Source organism: Vombatus ursinus, unplaced genomic scaffold (genome assembly GCF_900497805.2).
Source record: "Vombatus ursinus unplaced genomic scaffold, bare-nosed wombat genome assembly UNPS02014932.1, whole genome shotgun sequence".
NCBI lineage: Eukaryota > Metazoa > Chordata > Mammalia > Diprotodontia > Vombatidae > Vombatus > Vombatus ursinus.
Window position 1 is genome coordinate 11,837,147 of NW_020954710.1, and position 25,861 is coordinate 11,863,007.

Consider the following 25,861-nt stretch of genomic DNA (forward strand, 5'->3'; position numbering starts at 1 on the left):
GGCTGATGGCCCAGGGCTGGGGTTAGAGACGGGGGTGGTCAAGGGAAAAAGGATCTAGGAATCCATTTCCTTAATTCAGTATTTTCCTTTTTGAAGGCTCAGCATGATGTCCAAACTCAGCACTCCCGGGATCTCCAGATTATTGATGCGTATCGAGAACGGACCAAAGTAGAGAGCATCACCAATATGCTGAGCATGGTCATCACCACCCACCATACCATCTATGCCACTTTGGGCACCGCTGAATTCTTTGAGTTTGCCCTCAAGAACCCACACAACCTACAGCATACAGTGTCGATTGAGATTGATAACCCAGAGCTCAGGTAAGGCTTGCTGTGTCTGGTTTTTAAAAACTATCGCTCAGCTCCATCTTGTTGGTGAGAACAGCATTGTTTTACTGAACTGACTCAGTCTCCATGAGGGAGTGTCACTGGTCTGCTTTGTGTAGGTAAAAGGTCAGGTTAGTAGCCAAGAGAAGGGATATGCTGTAAAGCCAGTAACCTCTTAAGAAGTGGGTAGGGTGTTTTCCCCCAATCTGGATTCGCCAGGTAGAATAGGCCTCCTCGTAGTCCAAAGTGATGACAGTATGTATACCCATAAGAACAATGCTATCGACCTTTCTTCTAGTGTCATTCTGGATAGTAGGGAGTGGAGACACTTCAAAGACGCTACCAAAGTACATACGCCGCTGGAGGAAGACATGTTCCATCTCCACAAAAACTGCACCCCGCAGCTCTACGTGCGCCCCAAGGAGACGGTTCACATCCCTTTCAAATATCAGACTTTCTGCCTGGATCACACTGTCATGATGCAGGTAGGAAATCCACTCTGTCTGATGCTCAGGTATAATCACTGTTCATGTAGAATATAGAAGGATCCATTTGACTAAGTGATTTTGTGGAGTTAAGTTTTTCATTCTTCACGTCATTTTATGTTTCTAGAGACGGACTATAAAAGTTCTAGAGATTTGAATTCATGGCTTACTTTTTTCCTTTCTAGATAATTTGAAGTTTTCTGCTTTCATTTGTGTTGAAAACTAGTCAAATTGTTTCTCAGAAGTTTGTCTTCATATTAGAAAGACTGGTGTCATGGAGAGAACATGGGTTTGGCTTCCAAAGACTTGTGTCTGAGGCCTGCCAGCCCCTGTGCCAGTCCCTTCCTCTGTCGAGTGAAGGAATGGGATTACACGACCTCTAAGTTCCTTCATGGTCTAGATGCTCTGGCACATCCCTCTTTTGGATTTAGTAGCAATAGTCTCTCCCAGGGCCCATCTTCCCAGGGTCTGAGCCATGCTAGAATTTCTTTAGTTTACTGGGAGAATAAACTAGACTTTTTCTTTTCTATCAAATCTTTGTTTGATTTTCTCTCTCACCCAGCAAGTATTTATTAAAGAGCTGCTCAGCAGCCTTAAATTATCCACTGTTACCTTTGACAGGTGACAGAAGAGGCCAGGATGTCTGCTTTCAATTTCCACAGAAGCTATACATGTGTCTCCTTTTGCTTAATAAAGCCAAATGGAATGATAATTCCAAGCATTTAGTGATTTCTCAGCTCCACAGCTACTGAAATATGCTGCTCTGTCTTAAGTGGAATGATCATTATGTTCCTATCATACACACACACATGTATATGTATATATATGTGCATATCTCCACACATGCACATGTAAATATACATACAATGTACATGTATATACATGCATGTGTATGTGTGTAAATCTAGATATGTATGTATATATACATAGATATACACACATATATAATTTTAAAAATTTTAATCATTTTTATTGACCCCTAAACTCTTTGCACTGAACACGAGTCAACATTCCAGATGGCTCTGTGAAATTTCTGGAAGCTGTAAACTGCACAGCTGTTAATATAGGTTTATAAATTGTTTCTAATATTTCCGTTATATCTCATCCTCTGATTTCTAGCAATGTCCTTCTGAATGTAAATCTGACAAGGTCCCAGAAGCCATGTTGCCTTGGAAGTCCAGAGAAATACCCACCAAAAGCATTAAGGTAAATGGATGCTGATTCTTCTTGCACCTAGCTAATGCAGCTCAGGGAAGGGAAAGGTTATATAATTGGATTGGACAATCAAGATCCACACACCTAACCAAAAGTAGAGCTTTTATTTTCAGAGAGTACACAGTGATCCATTTCTGCCATTAGTTTTCTCACTATCTTTGCACTTCCCAATGTTGGTGTCAGCGCATCAAACACATGACATTCATTTATGTTGTTTTATAGTGTCTTGGGGAGCTGAGCTCATCACCAGTAGGCTGGCGACTTGGTGATAAATTCTTTGACCATGGAAAACTACAAAAAACACAAAATAGCCTTCAATCGTGTGTGACCCACTTCTTCTGTAGGGTTGTTATGGAAGAGGAGAAAGAAAGTGCTAAGAATCAGGCAATTTCTAGACTCTCTGTAAACACTAATTTAACTAATAGTACTCTACAGGAGAGGGGTCTGGATCAGCAGCCAAGTGGACATGGTGCTAGAGGCACTGTGTTATACCCATCTTGACTTTCTGGATATGAATCAGATGAAATGAAAGGAAGTGCCATCCCAGGAGTGGGATAGCTCCCAGGTTAGATAAACAAATAATGGCCTCTACAGAGCTGGTTTTATCATTTATCCAAAGGAAAGAAAAATTATTATTTCACACAGGGTTTGATCGTCTTGTATCATGCTGTTCATTATTATTGGCCAAAAAAACCCCCAAACCAACAATGGCAGTTTATGCACCACCATTTCTTGCAGAGAATAAGAAGATGGAAAAATTCTATGATAACCTTGAAATTAAATCCACGTATATTTGATTGCTTAGGGCCTCCCATGCAAAGGTAGGCATAGAGGAAGGAGATGAAAATGTGTTGGAAAACATGGCTCAAGAATAAGAAACAAAAGAAGCCGAAGGTTTTTAGACCACAGATGCTTCATACCCATACATCATGAATACTTTCTTCAGGAAGAGAATTGAGAAGCTCCAGACACTGTGAGCACCGAATGACATCCCCAAGTTGAAATCGATTACATGCTCATAGACAGGAAGCTTCTGTGGAATTCATTTTGGAATTAGCTGTCAGTGTACAGGCAGATCAATGACTTGTTAGATCAAAAATAAAATGAAATTAGGAGAATAAAAGGGAGAAGAATATATGATGTGCAATTGAGGCAACTCCAGCTTGACCTGTTTAAATGAGCTGCTGAAACAGAAAAAAATGGAAAACTCCACAAAAGAGTAGATATTGACACAGTTTATTACCCTTTCCTGAGAGAGTTTAACTGATGTAAACCAACTCCTACAATGAAGAGACCAAATGATCCTAGAACCATCTCCGCTGGCAAACGCTTCATCTCTTCACCAAATGCGGAGATAAAGCAACTAGAATAAAAACTTGCTTATAAAATCTTATAGTGGAGGATGGTGAAAGATTCTGAGCAGTATTACCTCTAAAACAGTGAGTAGCAGTAGAGGGAAAAAGATTTACTAAAAATTTGGGGAGATACCAGTTAAGTCAGATAATCTGGAGAGCATTTAGTTAATCAGTCAATAAGCCTTCAAGTGCTACTGTGTTCTAATCTAGACACTGTGCTAAGTTCTAGGAATAAGAAAAGAAAAAAAATAATAAAAATAAGAGAAAAGAAAAATAGTCCCTGCCCTCAGGGAGCTTACAACTTAATGGCAGAAGACAACATATGAAAGGCAAAAGGAAGTAAAAAAGTAGGATTCGGGGGGAGGACTGGGGAAGGTACCTGACATGGGGGCATGGTAGAGAAGTCCTAAAGAAGAGCAGGCAGGTGAGAAATGAGATGTTCTGAGCTGAGCTCCATTCTTAAATAGAGATTTTTGGAGTTCATGGTTTCACCCTCTTATCAGAGGGACGGGTTGGTGATGAGGTGGAGGTCCAAGGCTGATGAGAATTTGGAGGATTTAGGCATGAACATTGAGGACGGCAAAGAGACAAAAATTGAAAAAGACCTGGTAAGAGTTTTATGAAACTCTTTTCTCCTTCACTGATAGCAAGCCCCTCAGATTTAGGTTCTAACAATGTTGCCTCATATGTACTGCCTGAAGAAGCAGATATGGAAAGCCTCCTAAATGAGATGTATAATCATGCAGAACAAGATGGGAAGAGCAGATGGACTAGAACAGATGTACCAGCAGAGGTCCATGTTGGAGGTGAAACCATTTTGAGGGCATTGGTTCTTAAGATAACTAAAAAATGGGAGGATACCAAATATTTGGAAAAAACCACAGACCTTATTAATGCCAAAGATAGGTCAATCACGAAACATCAGTGACCCACATGCTTACTTAGAGTCATGCCTATAAAATCTCAGTGAGAAGAATCTGTTGGCAATTATAATGAATTGAGTCTTGGAAAAGAGAAAATGTACCTTCCTCCCTTCTTTGCACAGGTGGGGAGCTACTGATATGGAAACATCACATCTATTGTCAAACTCTCATGGAAGAGCTGGGTCAGTTATGCTGAAATGCTTTATTCTGCTCTTTAAAAACATTCTTTGTCATAAAAAATGGCTCTTTGGATAGGGGGAAAGGGAGGACTATATTCAGAAGTATAAAAACAGTTTGTAAAAACTGAAAAAAATTCAGTTTGTAAAAACACAAAATCTCAATGAAAGTTTTTTGAAAAGAATAATTGGCCCACTCATTAAGGGTGTCCTTGATGAAAGGAACAGGCAGATTGTCACTGACACTAATCTACACAAATATATACCGAACTATATGTGTGTGTGTATATATGCATATATACACAAAATATAATATATATACAAATACATATTTTAAATATAAAACAAATATATTTAAATGTAAAATATATATTCAACTATATAACTATATACACACATATATATGTTATATATACTTATGTGTGTGTGTGTGTATATATATATATATATATATATATATATAAAACTTATGTTATATATACTTATGTATATATGTTTGCCTAAGGTAGGTGTTCAGTGTTATGGAAGAAGTCATATCCATAGTTCAAATAGAAGAATGAGGGTTTAGAAACCTAAATCCCTAAACCCCTAGAGGGACAATTTGGCATGGGTCATATTGTGCTGACATCATCAAGCTCCAGAATAATACAGGGCTTCCTTCTTCTATAGTCATTTGAAAGAAACTGATAGCCATCCACAGTGGAAAACAAAGTGGTTGAAATCAGCTGCTCAGATCATAACAGGTAGAGTCATTGCTGTAAATAGTAAGCTGGACCTGTAATTGAATAGGAGGAGATTAGCCTGAGAATATTGTAAACTGCACTGAACTTTTATTATTATTATTATTATTATTATTTCAAGTTTTTCAGTGTCATAAAAGTTCATTTTTTTTTAACATGAAAATTCTTCTGATGTCTTCTGTGTGTTTGTAAATGATGGAATGCTGCTAACTCAGAAGGATTGAAATTTCTAGTGACCCAGAGGACCATGGAAAAACATGTGAGACTCCAGCATATTCCCATAAGTGGCCTAAAAGGCATCATTTTTGGCCAGATGACAATGAGAGCTGTCATGTGGTGAGAGTAAAGAATAGCAGACAGAGACTGAACGATACACTGGTATCCATAAAATATGAAAAGAACTGGAGAAAGGCCTCCAGCAGGTTGCGGAGACTTCTCTGGAGAAATTACAGAAAATGTGAGGGGTGGGCCACTTAGGATGGAGAGGCACGGAGAGCTTGTAATCCAAACACAGTGGAGGAGGGACCCACATCTCTGAGAGCACAGAAGCATCCGGAGGCTCCTGGAGGGGGTGCATCCTGTGGAGCTGCCAGATACTTCATTTTGCCTTGCTGCCTTACAGGCCCTTGGAGCAGACGGTCTCTGGAGATGAAATAGCCCAGAGTTCTGGAGTATTCAAGTCAGGTACTGCTGAAGTCTGTTGCTGCTGTCCTTGAGGAACAATTTTGTCATAGCATGAAGGCTATTTAAAACATATTGAAACTTGTTATGCAAAAACTCCTTCCATAGTGCTCCTGAATCTTGTAGGATTAATATGTTTTCTCTGTGCTTTATCTCTTCTGGACAGTAAGACTTAAATCCTTAATTGCTATCTCAAAGGGAAAATGGTGTTTGTAAGGAGGTCTTGCTTCACAGTCCTGCTGGCATGATACTATAAGGAAAAACTCGGTGCTGTGATGTTTTAATGGGGATTTCTGAAGTGAATATTTTTTACCGGCAAGTTCCTTTTGCAGCCATCCTGGAAAAACACGAAGTCCTTCATTTCTAAAGATATCCTTACCCTCAGCACTCTGAACACAAAGTATGAGACAGAAATGAGATGTAGGCATTAACCAAGAGACAGCTGCTGAGCTTGGCTTCTTTCACAGGCTTTAATCCTAACTGGGTGAAAAGTGAGGCCCACCCATGCCCCAGGTCAGAGTAGCTGATTTCCCCCTCTGCACAGCTTGACTCTGGTGAAAGTTTAATTCATAAAAGCTCCCCTGATGTAGGAGTGCTTTTTAATCTTCTGCTTTGGGTCAGAATCCTTTGCTGCTGCTTCCGGCTGTCCTGGGAGTGAGCCTCAGTCCTTGAAAGGGATGCTGGTGTATGTTAAGATCTGGTAGGTACTCCTGAAATCCAAAGACCCTGGCACCAGTTTGCCAGTTGTCAGATCCAGCCTAGCTGAGGGCAGGTGCATAGTATCAGTGCAGGGGATATGCCTATGGAGCCTCAGAGTATGGAAACTCAACTGGATCCGTGCCTGCCCACTCTGTGTGATTTTGGTCCATGACCCCAAGGAACTCACCAGAAGGGTCCACCCAGTGTGCTAGAGACCTTTCTCCTGACAGCATGAGCGCACCCTTGCGCACTCCAGCTGCTTACCTGTCCATCATCCCTTGTTCTCTCCTCGGGATCCACCCATCTTCTTTTTCTCTCCGTATTAAAGGAGAATTAAAGTCCTATTGAAGTATGAAGGAAATATGGAATTATACAGATTATTCAGCGTAACTCATAGATTTTCTAAAAACCATTTCCTGACCTGTAAAAATGTTCACTAACCCTTCTGATACTTACCGTAACCATATCGGTATTAGGTCGATGGAGCCTGGAAACTCATTTCCAGTTTCTTTCAAGGTGAAATGAATTATCTCAGCTACTTAGTACCCTAGAAATCTCTGCTATGCTGAGTTCTCTAAAAACCTTTTAGTTAATGAGTTTCCACAGAACATGACCTAGGAGCTCAACTTAAGGAAGAACTTTCTAACAATTCAAGGTATGCAATGTTGAATGGGCTGCCTGAGGGGCAATGTGGCCCAATGAGTAGAGATTTAGACTTGGAGTCAGAAAATTTGTGTTCAGATCTTGTCTTTCCTACCTCCTCCTCTCCCTCCCCCCCCCCCGTAATTACAAGGCCCTCCCTCCCAAACCACTTTGTAGTTAACTACTCTGTATATATTTTTATTTATTCACTTTATAGTTCTACTTTTTATACTTTATATTTATATCTTTATAGGGAATATTCCAAATACCTGTATGCATTTTAAGTAACTAAAACACTTCAATATCTTATAATGCATGGAGGCATTTGGAACACCCTGAATTGACTGGGTATCTCCCCCACTAGAATGTAATTATGCCCACAGTGAATAGGGTTTATTTCATTCTGGGCATTTATATCACTAGCACCTAGCACAGGGCCTGGCATATGGTAGGTGCTTACAAAATACTTGTTGATTAGTTGATTGATTAGCCCTCTTATATTGAGCAATGGCCAGATATCCAATGTAGAAGATGTTGTTCAAAGGGATTCTCGATTAGGTATGGATTGGGTGAGGGTGATCTCCAAGAGTCCCTAGATTCTCTGGAACTTGGGCCTTCATTGGCTTTTATGAGGTGACACCGATGCTTCCTCAACTAGGCAGTCAGGTCTTCTTTTCTGTTTTTCATTTTACCAAGGCTTCTCAAGATTCCTGGACCAAGCTGTGTCAGATGACTAGACATAACCTTTCTTATGGGAAAGAACAGATCTTGGGAGATAGAATGCAGTCAGTACAGTAGAAAGGGCATTGGATTGGGACCAGGAGACCTGAGTTCAAATCCTGATTCTGTCATTTATTGGCAGAGACCTGTGTGTCTTTATAGTTTTATATCCCAATAAGTTGACATAGTGCCTGGCACATATTAAGCATTTAATAAATGCTGGTCGATTGTGTGGCCTTGGGTAGGTTTCTTAACCTCTGTACACTTCATTTCCTTATTTATAAGATGAGGGTGACAGGGATAACAGCGTCTCTGAGAACAGGCACCATGCCCTGGACTGTATGTCAGGAACACCAGGATCTGAATCCAGTTTCCAACCCTTACTAGCTGTTTGACCACAGACAAATTCTATAACCTCTCTGAGCTTTGGTTCTCTCATCTTTAAAGTAGGAGTTGTAATACCTATAGCAGCTGCACATATCCAATGAGATAATGTTTGTAGATGGCTTTGCGGTCCTCAGAATGCTACAGAAATGTGTGCTGTGATGATGATGATGATGATGATGGTGGTGAGAAACATAAGCAAAAATCTGTGATTCCTGCTCTTCTCTGATAACTGAGTGTTGTTCTGTTTATGTACCAGGTATCATTTAGCGTGAGCAGTGGAAAACCCATTGCCATCCTGTGCGTGAATGTGGAATATCAACCCCATGTGGTTGATCAGACATTTCGGTTTTATCATCCTGAGCTCTCCTTCCTGAAGAAGTCCATCCGGCTACCTCTTTGGCATACCTTGCCCGGTAAACTCTTATTCAAGTCCAGTGGGACAACCATTTTCTGTCGTAGATTTCCCCATGGCTACAAACAAAGTTCATCCAAATGACATCCTTTTATGGGTCATAAGTCACTCTCTTATCCACAAACATTTTCATAACAAACTTTATAACTCATGATGAAAAGCTTCACTTTCATTTCTTCTACTTGTCTTTTCTATTTGCTTGTGATTTTCTTTGCCAACCCAAAATGAAGTATAATGTTTACTCTTATATTCTAAGAACTTTGGATTTGGTCATTGTGGGTATCCCCTCTGCTGACACAAATAGCTACTCTCTGACTTGGGAGAGGGTCTTCAAGGGTTGCTGTGACTGAGGAGTCCATCACCTGCAGCCAATGTGGTTAGGAACTCCTCCAAATGTAATGGAGTTGTTCCTTAGACAACAGGCCTGGAGTCTGCCCTTTGAAATCCTTTCATGCTGGCAAAATCTCTCCAAACTGGCATAGTCCAGGATCCCCTCTGTGGCAGAAGGTGGCACCAGAAGAGAACTTTACAAGAAGTCTACACTTAATGAATGTAACCACTACATCTAAGGCAGGCCTTTTTGGATGCCTGTTCCCCAGTAGCCAGACAAGTACCCTCGGGTGGTTCTTCAGGCTTGTGACTTGTGTACTTATCCATAGGTTTCTTAGAACATAAGCTCCTTCAGGGCAGGGGCTGTCTTATGCTTGTATTTGTATTCCTACCACCCAACATTGTGTCTAGCACATAGTAGGTGCTTAATAAATGTTGATTGATCTAGAATTATTTTCAAAACACAGAATCCCAGTGTGCTAGTCTGGCACGTTGTTTATTCTTATATTTACATGTTGCTTCTCAAGATTAGTTTTTCATCTTAAAATACCCCTTTGAAGAATCCTTAAGGAATGAAGGTCATTAAAAACCCAAACAGCTTAGAATTAAAATCTCAATATGTACATGATATACTAGTTCATTATTAATAATAGCAAACATTTCTGTGTTGCTTTGAGGTTTACAAAGTGTTTTATGCATACTCCCACCACAACCCTGTGAAGCAGATACTATCATTATCTCCATTTTATGTGTGAAGAAACTGAGGCTGACTTGCCCAGGGTCACAGAGCTAGCAAGTGTCTACGGTAGGATTTGAACTCAGGTCTCGACTCCAAGTTTAGGACCGTATTCCCTGTGCCATCTAATCTTGCGTGTTCAGCAAAGTATTAACCTCATTCCTGTGTATCTGAAACTCCTCAGTTGGATGAAGAAACTAGTGCTAGACTTTTGCTTCCTCCATTTCTGCCCTAAGTGATGACATGTAAAGGAGGCGGCATGAATTTTCCTTAAGTCCCATTCTGCCTTTTTAGGACTTTGTGCAGGACTCCCCAAAACATTAAAAGCGATTTCTCATGTGGGGAGGGGAGTGGAGAGGAAAGGTATCATTCTCTGAATCTTTTCCACTTTCCTAGGTGCCCCTGTAGGAGGAATGCCTGGTAAGGAACCCCAAATCTATGTTCGTTGCAGTGACCCAAACGTCATTTGTGAAACCAAAAAAATGGTAGGTGTGTCTGCAAGAAGGAAGTTCTAGAGTCCGAAGAGCATGCCACCGTTTTGTTTATTCTAGCTGCCCGTGAGTTTACTTGCACATCCCTCAAGGGTTTTTGCTTCAGTAATCCATTAGCCCACGTTGTCCTACTTGCTGCCTGATCAGCTGGCCCACCTCTTCATTTTAGGTTAAGCTGGTTGCTCTTCATGGTTCTGGAGGGCTATTTTGTAGCCCTTGTGAGAGCTTCCGTGCCTGAGTTTTATTACTCTTGATAGCTGCTGGGTTCCCAGATCAGCTCTCTGAATTTAAACAAAAACAAACAGAAAAATTACATGTAGCAAAGTAAATGATAATTAAGGCACTTGTTAATTGCCATTGTGTAAACGGGCCAGTACAGTAATTGTACTATGCCTGGTTAGAAGACTTGATAGAACTCTTGCAAAATCTAATTACTGAAACCAATATGGAATTATAAAATCAGTAGTTTTTCCTGTGTTGCAATGAAATCATAACAGCTCCAACTAGTACCGAAACTGAGAGTTTGGTTTTTTGCTAAGGGGGAAAGTTGAAAGGGGGTGGGGTGGTGTTCTCCAGTCCTATATTTGTTTTGGGGCAGGAGCTGGGTAGTATAATGAAGAGCCAACAAAGCCCTAAGGGCCTCATTAGCTGATTTGATCTCTAGGTTAACTCTTTTAATGATGCTGCCCAATGTTTATTCTCAGGGCCCAGGGGAACCGCAGGACATGTTTCTGAAAGTAGCTGGAGGTCCAAGCCCACAGATCAAAAAATTCTGTGTTGCTCTTTATATGTAAGTAAGGAAATTCGGAAAATGTAGAGCCTGGGAACATAGCTCTATAGGAGCCTATGTCGGGTAGAGAAAACGGATTTATACATTTCTTTTTTGAAACTCTGGGTGTGAGGGCTTGATCTTTATTATATTCCTACATTTTACTTTATTAACTAAGATGCTATTCCTGAAAGTCAGACTTGTCAGTCTAACAAAGATATTGCCGGAGTCTTTTAGGCTTGTTCCCCTACCTTCTCAACAAACACTTAAAAATCATGTCAAATGAGTGTCTTTTATCTTTAAAGAGCTTCAGAGAGGGATGGTTCTTTCATTCACTTGTTCATTCCACAAATAAATGTCTGCTAGGGGCATTGAACTATGCTAAATGTTCTTGACAAGGAAATAAAAGAGAAGGAAAGCATTGTATGGCCTCTAAGAACTTCTGTTTCAGTTGGCTTTAGTTAAGACCGTGCATGTGAGCCAGTTATTTAAAGATCCCGCAGCTGCCCTCAGGAGCTGTCCCATCGTTTCCTTTTGTGGTCTCTAAACTGAACCTTTCACAAGGTAGCTTATGCTTATTCCATTCTCAGCCATAATCCTTTGTGTGATTACCCTCATATGCCTGAAGACCATCCTTAAGCCTTCCCCTTAGCCTTCGCTTTTCTGGGTGAAATCATTTGTGTTCACCTAACTTCCTACAGGTGTTCTTTCCAGGCTTCTAATCATCCTCTTGCTTTTTTTTTCTGCATTTGGTTCATGTTAGATGGTAACAATTAGTCTTTAACAGGTGTCAGAGAATAAGTTCCAAGTTTTCCTCTCAGGAAGATTCATTTGAGTTTGTACATTTGAGGGTACAACTCCTGCAATCTTGAACAGAAACTGTGAGAGGTTGAAAAAAACCCCAACAAAAACAACGACGACAACAATAACAACAAAAAGCAAACAAAAAAAGCCCAGCCCTTCCAAGCCAAGGGAAAGGGGCTCCAGTCTGTTTATCTGTCAAGGAAATGGGATTAGTGGAGTAGCACATGTGGCCCAGGGCACCGCTTAAGAAGGTGGGATACAGGGACCCATTGGGGGATATAGGGAGCTGGATGATGTGATTTATTTTTGACACCTAAGATGTGGGACATGAGCTTTGGTATATTCTACTATTTTTTTTAAAGATTTTACCCCAAAGCTCAGAGAAATCTACCTTGTCCCCTCCCTTCAAGCAGGATGATATGTAAATTATTTCAAATAAAGGAGTATTTGTCTTATCTTTGAAGACCTCCAGAGAGGGAGAATTTATTCATTCATCCATCACATGTATTTATATAGTGGCTACTGATGTCTTGAAAGCCAGAGACAGGAATTTCGAGTATTCATTGAAAGAGAGACTAAGTAAATAACAATATGATTTAAATGAAAGTGAGTTCAATCCATTACCTTCTTTGGAATGTTAATATGAGTTGACTAACATAGGATCATGGTCTTTTTTCTTTGGTAAAGGAATGACTAAGCTATGTTTGTGTCATGCCATAGGGATTACTGGCTGGCTACCCCTATTCAAATATGGCAGATCTACCTCCACTCTCTCCAAAGGGTAGATGTTAATTGTGTCACTGGCCAGTTGACCCGCCTTTCCCTTGTTCTTCATGGCACCCAAACTGTTAGGAAAGTGAAAGCATTCACTTCACACCCCAACGAGCTAAAGGTAAGACTTTTCTACTGGTATGGATTACTTAAGGCTTTTTTCTGGCCTTTCCCGTAACCTCATCTGTTGTCCTGCCTGCTGACTGATGAAGTTTTGATAGGTGGGACAGATTAATGAAATGTCTTGTAGTTAGAATTCACCTGACATATTCTGTTGATAGGTTAGTTTTTAAAGGAAAACTTTACTCATGAGCTCAATGTAAATAACATACCCATTTATTAAGTAAGTCCCATTTGGAATTAAGATTTTTTCATTACCATAAAGTCTTCATTGAAATTACATTTCATTAAACTTGTCAAATGTAGGCTCGTTGGTATAAAAACCCAGAGGGCAAATTATTAGAATTAGTGAGATCTAGAGACTAATCATCACTTTAGAATTAATTTAGTCACAGTTACACATGTGAATAATAAGAAAAACATCAATGCCATTACCAGTGTATTAATTTTTAAAATAAAAAGGAATGTTTAAATTCTTATCTTTTGGGAAGCAGACCTTTAAAGAGCAGTTAAACCTTTGGAGGAAGGACTGAACTGAAGCCTACCATGACATATTTATGTCTTTGCCTCTATTGAAGGTGACTCTTGACTTCTTAGGTGGTGCCATTTCACTTCATTTTTTCTTAGCATCAAGGCAGAAATTGGTTGGCAGGTACTCAGGTGATATTCCAGACCGACCCAGAAGACTAGAATTTTCCAGATCTTTTTCTGCCTTAGGATATCCAAAAGGAAAGTCCCAGCATCTTAGATAGATTTGGAAAAGCCTCAGAGGTTGCCCAGTCTAGCCTCTATAGGAACAGGAGTCCTTTCGATGACATTCTCGGATAGGCTGTCAGTCCTCCAGCCTCGAGGGAGGGAACCTTCACACTCAGAGGCAGCTCTTATTTTCCTTTCTCCAAAGGATCTTCTACTTGGCAACTTCCATCCATTGCAGGACAGGAAAAAAATGTTTTGCACTGTGCTGTTTCCCTCCCAACAAAGACAAATGGCTACTCTTGAATAGCAGATAGAACCTGTGACCTTCTGCCAGGGAATGGGATGACAGATCTTGGTCAAGTCAGGCTTTATAATGGTGGAGTGAAAGTGTTTCTTGACCTTGTTTAAGAATTACCTTCTGTTTACCCCCAAGCTCACCCTGTTTCTGCTTCTGTTTCCTTTGGCATTGGACAGCTGGACCCTGATGGCGTTTTTATGCTCTCACGGAATGGCGTGCATGACCTACAAGTTGGTGTGAGACCTCAGCGTTCAGGCAATCGGTTCCTTTATCTCAATCTGGTGGATGTTGATTACCACCAGTTGGTGGCCTCCTGGCTCGTGTGCCTATCCAGTCGACAGCCTGTCATTTCCAAGGTATGTAAAGGGCCACATCCTCTTGTATGATTTGGTGGGAAGAGTGTCTGATACCCAAAATCTTGGGTGATGTGATCACCCAATCATGTTGTGATTCAGAGAAGCAGCAAGGTATAGTAGATAAAACCTTGGTCTTAGAGTAAGCAGAACTGAATCTGCTGATTTGACTCTCTGTTTAGTCTGTGTCTCAGTTTCCCCTTCTGCAAAATGAAGATAATACTTGTAGCACTTGCCTCACAGGGGTGCTGTGAATAAAGCAATTTGTAACCCCTGGGTATTGTTATGGACTTTTACCATCACTGTCATTATTACTTCTAATGAACGTCACCTCTAGGCAAGTTTTTGAACTGTGTTTGCTCAGATTCATTAGTTGAATATTCCTAGCCTATGATGGTCTGCTTTTGACAATTCTCTGCCTCATTCTTTATGAGAGTAAGATGGAAACTGCACTGAGGACGTGTTTTCTCTCTCTCTCTGTATATATGTATATATATATATATATATATACACACATTTTTATATTTTATAAAATTATATCTTGTAAAATTATTAAAATTATGTTATATTATTTAAAGTCTATATAAATTATATTTTATAAAATATTCATAAATTGTATTATAAATTTTATATTTTTATAAATTATATTTTTATAAAATAAAATATATAAAGTGTGTGGATAGATAGATGTGTATGTATAGTCTTTTTTAGAGCTGGGGCTGTTCTAAAGGAAATACCACTAGCTACCTAGAAAGTAAGGTTGCTAAGCTCTTTGATTTGAATTTTTTTCCTCTCTGGATCAGGCATGTAAATAAAAGAGGATCAAATATGGGAATATTGGAGCTTCTGTCTTAAGGTCTTAGAAACACTGAGTATCGGAGCAGGATGTTGTAGGATAAATGTTCATACAATTAGGTGAAATTGGAACAGCCTCAAAGATTAGTCAGGAATGCGTTGGCATTAAGCTGGGAGGAGGTCTCTAGAAGAACACGCAGGAAGCCTTTCTGGGCCTTATGCTGTTGAACATTATCAGTGACTTGGAAGAAGCCATAGATGGCATGCTAATTAAGTCTTCAGGTGACACAAAGTTGGGGAGACACAGCTAACACACTGGAGAGCAGAGTCAAGACACAAAAAGATCTTCCTGGCTGAGAATGTTAGGCTAGATTGGGCTCTTTGGACTATATATGCCAGAGTCCCAGATTCTCAGAGTTATTTAGAGTAATTGAATTAAGATGCAGTTCAATAATGATAAATGTGAGGTTGGGCACTTGGGTTCAAAAAAATCATCTCTGCAGGCATATGATGGGGCAGCATCATATGCCTGTGGAGATGTTTTTTTTTTGTCTGAAGATGTAATGGTTTCCATGGACCACAGAGTCTGTCTAAGCTAACAGTGTGACACAGTGACCAAGGTAGCTCTGTCATCTTGGGCTTTGTTAAGAGAGTCAGGGATTCCAGGAGTAAGGAGGCAGGAGTCTCATCACACTCTGCTCGAGTCAGACCATGTCTGGGCTCAGACCTGAGGGCTACATTTTAGGAATGTCCTTGCCAAGCTGAAGGTGGGCAATGAGAAGGAAGAGGAGCTTTGAGTCTGGGCCACATGGGGCCCAGTGAACAAACTGAGGATATTTAGCCTGGAGAGTAGAAGACCCTGATGGGGATGGGACAATAATCTTCTTGTGGAAGAGGCTTTAGGCTTCTTCTGCTTGAATCCAGAGGCCAAAGCTAGCAGTAATGAGTAGAAATCACCAAAAACTAAATGTATGCTTGATGGAAGGGAAAAAAACTTCCTAGCAATTAGAGCCACACGTAAGTGAAACGGGCTGCCTTGAAAGAGAGTGGGATCCTTCTCATGGAAGTCTTTAAGCAAAGATGGAATGACCATGTGCTGGAGATATTGAGGAGTGGATGGTTTTTCAGGGGTGCTAGATCATCTCTGAGCTCCTTTCCAATTTTGAAATTCTGTGATGCTAATCTAGTCCAGCCCCTTCATTGTAATAATAATGATAATAACAACAATAATTATTATTAAAAGGATAGAGATAGCAGCTGGTATTTTGTTGGTAGAGTGAACTCCCAGATAAAGATGAAGGTGGCATCTTCTCTGTGATTCATAGTCTCAGAAAGTTGCCTAGAGCACTGATTAGTTCAATGAGTTGCTCAAAGTCTCATACCCACTATGTGTCAGAGTCTGTTTGTGAGCCCAGGTTTTCCTGACTCTAAGGCTGCCTCTCTACTCACTATACCATATTTCTTCTCAAGAATAACGACAACAACAACAGTAATCACTTAGAAAATATGCATTTGTTTTTATGGATGAAGAAATAGAATTACAGAGAGATTAAGTGATATACTGAAAACCACACAGCTCGTTAGTGGCAAATGCTGTTCTTGAGACTAGATTGCTTGCCTTGCTTTGCCTGCCATTGGTTTCCCCCCATGCTGCACTGATGGCATTGTTATTTGTCTCAGTAATTCAGGATGGGTTCTGAAAACTTAATCCTCCAAACTTACAAGTTTCTGTGTTATCACAGAAATGACACAGGGACCATTTTCAAACACCTTGTATAATGTTGGAGTGGCTATATGCACAGGTGCCCTCTTAAATCTCATAATAGTGCACCTGGTCTTTAACCTGGGACTGTTTGTGCTAGATACGATAATCACAAGATCCCAGTCTCAGAACTGGAAGGGTCTTCAGAGTAGCTGATCAAGAACCCCTTCCTCAGCCTCCTTGATACCTAGACTCTGCCTGAAGAAGCCTTGCTAGGAAAGGGGCTTTCACTGCTTTCTAGGACAGCCTTCTCTACTTCTGGCCTGCTCACACTGTTGGGAAGTTTTACCTCTCTGTAACTGTACCAGTTACCTTTAGTTCTACATCCTGGAGCCAAGCAGAGAAAATCTAATCCCACCACTGGAGGAGAGCTCTTCTACCACTTGAAAACAGCTTCCTAAGTCATCGCTTCTCTGGGTTAAAACCCCTCATTTCCTTCAGTGATTCTCATATGGTGTGATCTTGAGGACCCTTCACCATCCTGGCCATCCTTTGCTCCCTCAATGCTCTCCTCCTTCCTGTGGGAGCCAGAGATCAACTGTATTCCAGATGTCACCTGACCTGGGGAGAGGACGAAGGCTGCCAGGCTGCCATGTCATATCCTCAAGGCAGCTCAAGCTCCGATTCTGTTAAAGAACCAAGATCGTTTCCATGGTGACTCTTGTCTGGTCCCACCTCCCTCATCTCTTACCCATGACATTGATTTTTGAACACAAGGGTAGAATTTTATATTGATCTCTATTAATTAGGTTTCATCTTATTAGATTGGAGCCATCATCCTAACCAGTTGAGAATTCTTGGTAGATTACCTTTTTCAGGCACATATTAGCTTGACCGTACCATCTTTTGAGCCTTTGTCCGGTCTTTCTCTCCTCCCTCTCTTAGTCAAATTCCTAGAAAAATCTGCCAGCACATGCAGCCTCAACTTCTCCTGTGTCTCACCTCTCCCTTCCCATGCATTCCAGTTGAAGACCTCGTCATTGAACTGGAACTGACCTCTCCAAATTGGATATCCACAGTTATTCTAGAGATCAAGTCTGATCTCCTTTTCCCCGTCCTCATCTTTACATCCCTGTAACAATTTCTTCTCCTTTGAGGATTTTCATGACACTATTCTTTCACAGTTCTCCTACTAATAATAATTAAAATGAACACTTATGTAATGTCTTGATGTTTGCAAAACTCTTGGCTTATATTATCTCATTTAATCCTCACATGAACCCTATGAAATAGATGTTGTGATTATTCCTGTTTTACAAATGAGGAAATTGAGGCAGACAGGTTAAATGACTTGTCCAGGGACACACACCTAATATCCGAGGCAAGGTTTGAACTTAGGTCTTCCTGACTCCCAAATCTAGTGGTCTATCCATTGCACCATCTTGTTGTCTCTCCTACTCATCTGACTGTTCCGTTAGTCTTCTGTGTTCGATCCTCAAGCATATCCCATTTCCTGACTATATATGGACTACAGGACTCTGCCTTGGCTGTCTCTTGTCCCTATACTTTCTCTTGGTCCCCTCATCAGTTCTCAGGTGTTTAATTATCATCTTTATGCAAATGATTCCTTGAAATGAAACAAATGATTCTATAGCCGCCTGAATTCTGTCTCTAGCTGCATCTCTCCAGCTGCCTGTTGGACATTGAAAATCCCATAAACATCTCAAACTCAATGTGCCCAAAGTAGAACTCATTCTCTTTCCCCTAACCCCTGTCCTCTTCTGGGTTTCTTTGTTTCTGTTAAGGTTACTGTCCTTTCAGTCCCCAATATTGGCACTCCTGGTGCCATTCTTCTCCTCACTCTTTCTTAGCCCACACGTATAAGTTGGTAGCATTGCCCATATACATCCCTTTCTCTCCACCCATATCTCCACTGCCCAGCTTGAGGCCTTCCTCACCTCTAGCCTGGACTATTGCAATAGCTACCTTATTGTTCTCCCAGCCTCCAGTTTCTCCCTTCCACCATCCAGCTTCCACACAGCTGTGAAAGGGATCTTCCTAAAGCCATGGCTCTGCCCATGTGACTTCCTGCTACTTCTCGAACCAAATATAAACTTCCCTGGCACAATCTCACTCTAACTTATCTTTCCAGTCTTAGTATACATTTCTCCTATTATTGCACTCTAAAGTCCAGCCAAACTGTCAATAATAATAATAATAATAATAACTATCATGTAGATGCTACTTCTGGCTGTTCCTCACACATCTCCCATCTATGCCTTTGCACTGTTTATCCCTCACACCTGCAATGAACTCCCTTCCCACCTTGGCCTCTTAGAGTTCCTCCTTTCCTTCAAAACTCCATTCAGTCACTGCCCCTTCATGATCCCTCCACTGCCAGTGCCCTCCTGTGTGTATTTTGTTGATGCTAGAATGATGATAGAGTATAAGTTCCTTGAGGGCAAGGATTGTTTCACTTTGTCCAGACTTTCTGTTCCTCTTGTCATTTCCTCCACCTTTTGAAGGAGGAAATCATCAAAACAAATACAAATTTCTCATCTACTTTGCTTTTGGCAGAGGAAGTGACTATAATATCAAGCCTACCTGCAGATCTTATCTTATTTCAGGACAACACCAAGCCTATTTTTCCTTCTCTTGTTTCTTATTCAAATGCTCTCCGTGATGCTGGGGCACTGGCCTTAGAGTCAGAGGTTATGGTGGTTGTTCATTTGTTTCAATAGTGTCCAACCCTTTATCACCCCGTTTGGGGTTTTCTTGGCAAAGATGATGGAGTGGTTTGCCATTTCCTTTTCCAGCTCATTTTATAGATGCAGGAGTGGAGGCAACCAGGGTAACACAGCTAGGAAGTGTCTAAGGCCGGATTTGAACTCAGGTCTTCCTGACTCCAAACCCAGCACTCTATCCACTGTACCACTTAGCTGAGTTGAAGCTCTGCTTCTGACACTACCTGTGTGACCTTGGACAATACACTTACCTCCCTGAGCCTCAGTTTCCTCCCCTGTAAAATGAGGGGTTGGACTAGATGGCCTCTTGAAGTCCCTTCCAGCTCTTTGGATATTTGATCTCGGGGTCCCAAGTTTCCTTCCTCAGGTTCTGAAATTTGCCCCTATAAGTTTGTCTTCCCATATGGTACTGTTTCCCCCTCTTTAGTCTAGTTTGTTCTTTTTGAGAAAGGTTATATACCATTTCAGAGCTGTCTTACAGTATCCTCAGACATGTTACAATTTATATTACATGTATCTCACCCTGTGGGATCCAATATGCTTCTGTGCATTAGGATGTCTAGCTCACCCTGTTTGTTCTCCATACTTTGTGCATTTGCATGTTAAAAGCGACCGAGGCCATGTTTGTTTGTTGTAGTTTCTGTACTGATATCTTTGAGTTACTTGTTCTACATATGTTGTACTTACAATTCTAGGATACCAGGTGTGGCAGATAAACAGGTAGTTTTTTTTTATTTTATTTTCATTTAAAAATCCTCTTGATCTGATTTTTCCAGGGGTCAGGAATATACATATGTACATACATATAAATATATATATATATATAAAATGTGTGTGCACATATGTATGTGTGTACACACACACACACACACACACACACACACACACACACACATACATATCCCTTGTTCCCAGTGTATTCTGTCCATGGCCAAGAACCCAGTATTCACATATTTTAAGCTATGGTCCAAAAATTGAAATCATTTTCTCAAATATAATTTTAGTGAGCTATTCACCTCCTAAATTTCCCTTTCTCTGCTAAATCCCCTACCTTCAACCACTAGTCGTGATGAAAATTCCACTTGTACCTTGAAGGTTTTCAGATGAGTTGAGTGTTTGTTTGTTATGCCTGGGATTTCCTATTCCTTAGCCATTCTCTCTAGTTTATTTCTGGCAGTATCGTTTGGCCCCATGTGACTCACCAGGAGTTGGTAGTGGTCACCAGGCATGGCACACCTCATTAGATTTTCTTTTACATCCTGGATACATGCCCTCATAAGACTTCTTGAAAACCTCTTTGTTTCTTATTCTTCAGTCTCGAGGAATTCTTTACCAACCACTTTGCCCATTTCTTCTTCCTCTGATCGTGGCTGGGTGTCCTATCACCCGGTGACATCTTCATTCCTTGGAGCACATGATGCTGCCTTTTCCTGGGCTGGTTCTGCTCCCTTTTCTAAAGAAAGTTTCATACCTTTTCATTAGCTCCAAAGGTCAATGAGCTTTCTTCTTCCTTTATTTCCCTGTGTTATATAAGCTGTGAATTGTTGCCTTTCCACATATTTTTTGTTCTTTATAGCCTCTTTCCATACTGTGGAAAAACACTTTCGTATTCCCCTTATATGTGTTCCTCCTGCCTCATTGTCTTCTCCTATAGGATGCAGACCAGCAGAGTGTTGTTTATATGGAGATATATGTATCTCCCGTGTCCAAGTATATTCTGTCCATGGCCAAGAAACCATTATTCATATATTTTAAGCTGTGGTCTTATTTGACTCTGGAAGAAACACAGCAAGATCACATTTGTTGCAAGTTACTATGAAATTCTCCTTGACCTCCATACTCACTTTAAGTTAGACCTTTTTACCCCTTTGTACTTTTCTTGGGTAGTTCTTTTCATTGACATGTGCTGCTGTGGCAAACTTGTTAGCTTCCCTAGTGACTTAAGTGAAGGTTAACGCATTTAGGATGAACTCTGTAGCCTTTTTTCTGGCCAGGACTCTGCTGTCGACTCAGACGCACTCATTGGCAGTTAACGCCTTCCTGCCCCACTCAGTACAGGCAGGAGCAAACAAAAGCTGAATCATAAGCATGAATACAATTATCTGTTTAGCTCTACCTATCTTTTTGCACCTTGCTGTTCAGTTCTAGGATTATTTTTTTGCATTGTTCCATAAGGTTTGCATAATTTCTCCAGAATTATTCTGTCTTCCATAACTACAAGAGCATTATTTTAAAAAAATGTTAGTAGGGCTTGCATTTTCTTCTAAGTATCATGATCTTGGAGTTAAGCTAGATTTCCAAAGTTTGCAGGCTCCTGTTCCTCTCACTTTCCTGCCCACCAAGTTCCATTAGCTCCATGTCGTCTCCGGGATCAAAGACAAACACCCCTGTTTGACATTTAAAGCTCCTCTTGGCCTAACTGTAGCCGGTCTTTCAGGCTTATTACCCACTGCTCTTTCTTGTGCTCTTTTGTCCACTCTAACTTGGACTTTTTACCATTGATCACACACAGCACTTCATCTCCCGCCTCCAGGTTTTTACACACAGTCCCCCATGCCTAGAATGCACTCTTCCCTATCCCCTGGCTCAGGTGCCACCTCTTAAGTGGCATCCCCTTTAGCTGCCAGTGCCTCCCTCTGAAATGACCTTCTATTTACTTTATGTGCCTGGTTCCTCTCCCCTGGTTGAATGTTGGAATCCTTGAGGTCAATCTAGAATGAGGTTTATCATTCTACCCCCAGTGCCTGTCACATAGTAGGTACTTAATAAATGCTTCTTGATTGATTGGTCTTGTGTGTGATGCTGCCTCATTCTTTTTATCCTCCCTCCCCTAGGCTTTTGAGATCACGTTGCCATCTGGTTGTGGCAGAGGTGCCAACAAGAAGATCACATACACCAATCCCTACCCTTCCAAAAGAGCGTACCGCCTGCACACCAACCACCCGGCCCTGCTGCAGTTCAAGGAAGACGCCTTTGAGGTAGGCAGTGTGCTTCTGGCAGCGCCCACTGAAGAGATTTCTCTGTTTTTCTTCTATATTTTCTGCCTCATAACTCTTATTCAGAAACCTTCAAAACCTTAGTAAACATTGCATTGAAAGACTAATTCTCTCTAATAATGGCTAGCTCTTCTGAGAAGAAGGAGGTACATTCCCCGAATTTAGGCTAAGTACCTCCTGCTGCGTGAAGAGGCCGGATGTGTGCTGCACATCTGATTTTATTTCCAGAAAGCTCTTCTGTAGCTCCAGCTTCCCCCACCCTCCGACAAATTGAACGTGGTACAAGCTGCTGTCTTCTTCATTCTTGATGTTTTCTTGATTGGCTTTGTCAGAAATTGCCCAGAAATGACATCTGGCGACTTGTCTTAAAACTCTGTGATACTTGGTATTCTCCCATATTTTCCAGACCAGAGGTTTATATGTGTATGGAGGTATACTTAGATATATGTGTGTATGTGTGTGTATATGTGTGTGTGTATACACACACACACACACACAACACATACACATACATATAGAGATGCATGTATGTTCATATATATGTATATATGTTTGTGCATATGTATGTATATAGGTGTGGTTATATATGTGTACACATGTATATAGTTGTATATATGACTCTGTGTATGTGTGTATGTGTATGTATGTATGTAAAATACACAAACTCACACATGCCCAAGTTCATGGCATTTATACATGCACACAGTGCACAGTATGAATAGGCACATATATCACATGTTTATATATACATATGTGTGTTTATATTAATGTGTGTATAAACCTATATGCACATGCATGTATGTGTGTTTATCTATCTCTGTCTTTATTTTCACTAACCTCTAACTAAAATGCAGCATGTCCTTGAGTGAGGAATATGGGCACCCAACATGCCTCTGAGAAGGGGTCCGTGAGCTTCCTTGGACTGCCAAATGAGGGGAGGGCAGAGGGCATCCAGAAGGTGAAGACCCTCAGGACTCGAGGTTGGAGGTGGAGTAGAAAACTGTACTACTCTTATAAGAGAAGAGAGAAATTCTATAGGCTTCATCTCCCCAGGGATCCCTCACGTATCTCACTGAGTGTCCTAGTGAAGGTGAATGCCTAGAGTTGTTGTTTTTTTACCTTGAAACTTTGGAAGATTTCATGAGAAAGGAAGGGTTTTGTATTGATTTTTGACCCTGGGGCTCTACTAGGTTCCCAGAGTCAGCCAGCCCCTTGTTTTGGGGCTTTGCCCTGAGAATACATTGCCTCCAGCTGCCCTGAGCTTTGCTGTAAGGACAGAAGTGAATCACACAGAGGCGGAGCTTCCAGGGGAGTAGGTTTGTTAAATTGACAGACACTTATTAATTCTTCTCAGTACGCACCTCTCGTAGTGTTTTCCCTGACCGTTTGTTTTTGGTACAAAAAACATACTGAGATTACCTCGAAACTTGGCCAGAGACATTTATAAGCCTCGGCTGTGTGCAGAATGTAATATTAGGAACTGAGCAAGATATACAGTCTCCAGAAGCTAGGGCTCCTTGCCCTCATGGAGCTTACAATCTAGGGAAGGGGATGATCCCCAAATAACTATCCTGCAGATATCTTGTGTGAGTGCAGATAGGAGGCCTGAAAGAGGGGCATCGATCAGAGGATCAGAGATTTAGAACCAGAAGGTACGTTAGAGACCACTAAGTCCAGCCTCTCCCCACTCATTTTGCAGCAGATGGGAAAGGACTTGTCTAGGGTCACTGAGATAGTAATTGACTGAAGCCTGATTTGAACTCATCTCTTCCTAAATCCAAGTCCAGTGCCCTCTTCACTACAGAGTATTGCCATTGTTGACTAGGCTTTGAAGGATGGGAAAGAATGTAGTAAGTGGAAGTCGGGGTGGAGGGGCAGAGGGGCATAAGCATTTTATTAAGCACCTACTGTGTGCCAGGCCCTGGGCTATGCACTTCACAAATTTGATCTTATTTGATCCTCACAGCAACTGTGGGAGGTAGGTGCTATCATTGTCCCCATATTACAGATGAGGAAAGTGAAGCAAACAGAAATTAAGTGACTTGCCCAGGGTCGCAGGACGTGTAAGTATGTGAAGCCAGATTCAAACTCAGGTCATTCTGACTCTAGGCCCAGTGGTCTATACACTGCCCCACCAGCATTGGAAAGATGGGCTGGTGCCAGATTGTGGAGGGCCCCGAGAGCCCTTGATTTAATTTAATTAATTTATTTAAGCTTGATTCAGTACAAAATATGAAGCCACTGAAAGATGTTTTGGGCAGGGGGTGATATGACCATATTTAGTTGGGGAACTGTGGAACCATGTGCAAGTTGGTTTTGAATGTACTCAAGGGCCTGATTTACTGTGACGTCATGATTTCTTTTTCCTTTGAGCTCTGTAGTCTTCAGGCTTTCAAGATGGACAAATAGACTATCTGACAACTTGTGAATTTCAATTTTGAGTAATGAGGCCATTGGGGGTGGGGTGGAGAGGGAGAATGTGTGGAATGTGACTTGGGCTTTTTTAAAAGGTGTGTGCTCCCCAGTCACTTTTTCCTTCCTTGTAGAAGGAAAAGATTGAAAAATCTGTCTGTCACACTCATTTCCAGGTTGATGCTGGAGAAACGTATACCATCGGCCTGCGGTTTGCTCCAAGTAACAGCACAGGGATGGAGGAAATTCTGATTTACATTAATGACCATGAAGACAAAAATGAGGAGACATTTTGCGTGAAGGTCATCTACCAATAAAGGGCAGGGCCTTAATCAGGCTGACTTGTTCTTGCCCTGTCCACATGTTCGTCTCATGGAATCTCCTCTGATGGGGCCAAAATCCCATTTTCTCTCAAAGACCACTTGAGTAGTATCATTGGTTTCTGATTTTGCTGCTGTATAGATTTTCTTCCTTTAGTATTTTCCTCCACCATTTGTCTTTGGATACCGATAACCCACTGATATTACCCCTGCACGTGGCCAGAGGACTGAAAGCGTATGTTCCCTCCTTATTTATGATGTGCCTGAGTCTAATCAAGCTCCAGCCAAAATCCGAGTGATTTATTCCCGAGCACAGTCCCTAAGCAGTAACCCAAACGCCCCGTGATGTCACTTGGGGAATATTGCCGTTCCCATGGGTGTACAAGGAATTATAACTTTCTACCAAATTGTTTTGCTTGTGACTTTTGCTGATTTTTTAAAAAGTATTTTTATGAAACATTTGTTTTCTTTATAGGATTTTGTACAAATACATTACATATTTTATATATACTGTTTTCCACTGTTCTGTTTCTATCATTTAAATTGCTATTTTAAAAAAAGTTATCTGTTTTGCCCCCTTTCAGCAGTTTCTCAAATGTTGTTAGTATGAGGGTTCTTCTTTCTCCATCACAGTTATTCTTTCAGGGAAAGATTGGTGAGCCACACTCAAGAGACTGTAGTATATCTCATAGGCACCTAATTAATTAATTCATGGAGAATTAATGCATGCACCAAAGACCAGTGCCAAGCATAGTGCCTC

At 41.0% G+C, this 25,861-nt stretch overlaps 1 protein-coding gene across 2 annotated transcripts in view; it reads left to right on the top strand.

The window, feature by feature from the left end:
- Positions 1-25,570, top strand: part of NPHP4 (nephrocystin 4) — a 165,941-nt gene extending 140,371 nt beyond the window's left edge. The window contains exons 23-32 of one of the 2 annotated variants that reach the window (XM_027844037.1): positions 97-323; positions 628-814; positions 1,934-2,020; positions 8,609-8,765; positions 10,227-10,315; positions 11,026-11,111; positions 12,615-12,786; positions 13,956-14,135; positions 22,208-22,351; positions 24,958-25,570. In XM_027844037.1, the coding sequence (XP_027699838.1) occupies positions 97-323; positions 628-814; positions 1,934-2,020; positions 8,609-8,765; positions 10,227-10,315; positions 11,026-11,111; positions 12,615-12,786; positions 13,956-14,135; positions 22,208-22,351; positions 24,958-25,098 (1,470 nt within the window). In that variant the 3' untranslated portion in view covers positions 25,099-25,570. Of the gene's footprint in view, positions 1-96; positions 324-627; positions 815-1,933; positions 2,021-8,608; positions 8,766-10,226; positions 10,388-11,025; positions 11,112-12,614; positions 12,787-13,955; positions 14,136-22,207; positions 22,352-24,957 lie in introns of those variants that run through there. The other variant, XM_027844038.1, reaches the window with a different exon arrangement.
- Positions 25,571-25,861: the final 291 nt, after the last annotated feature.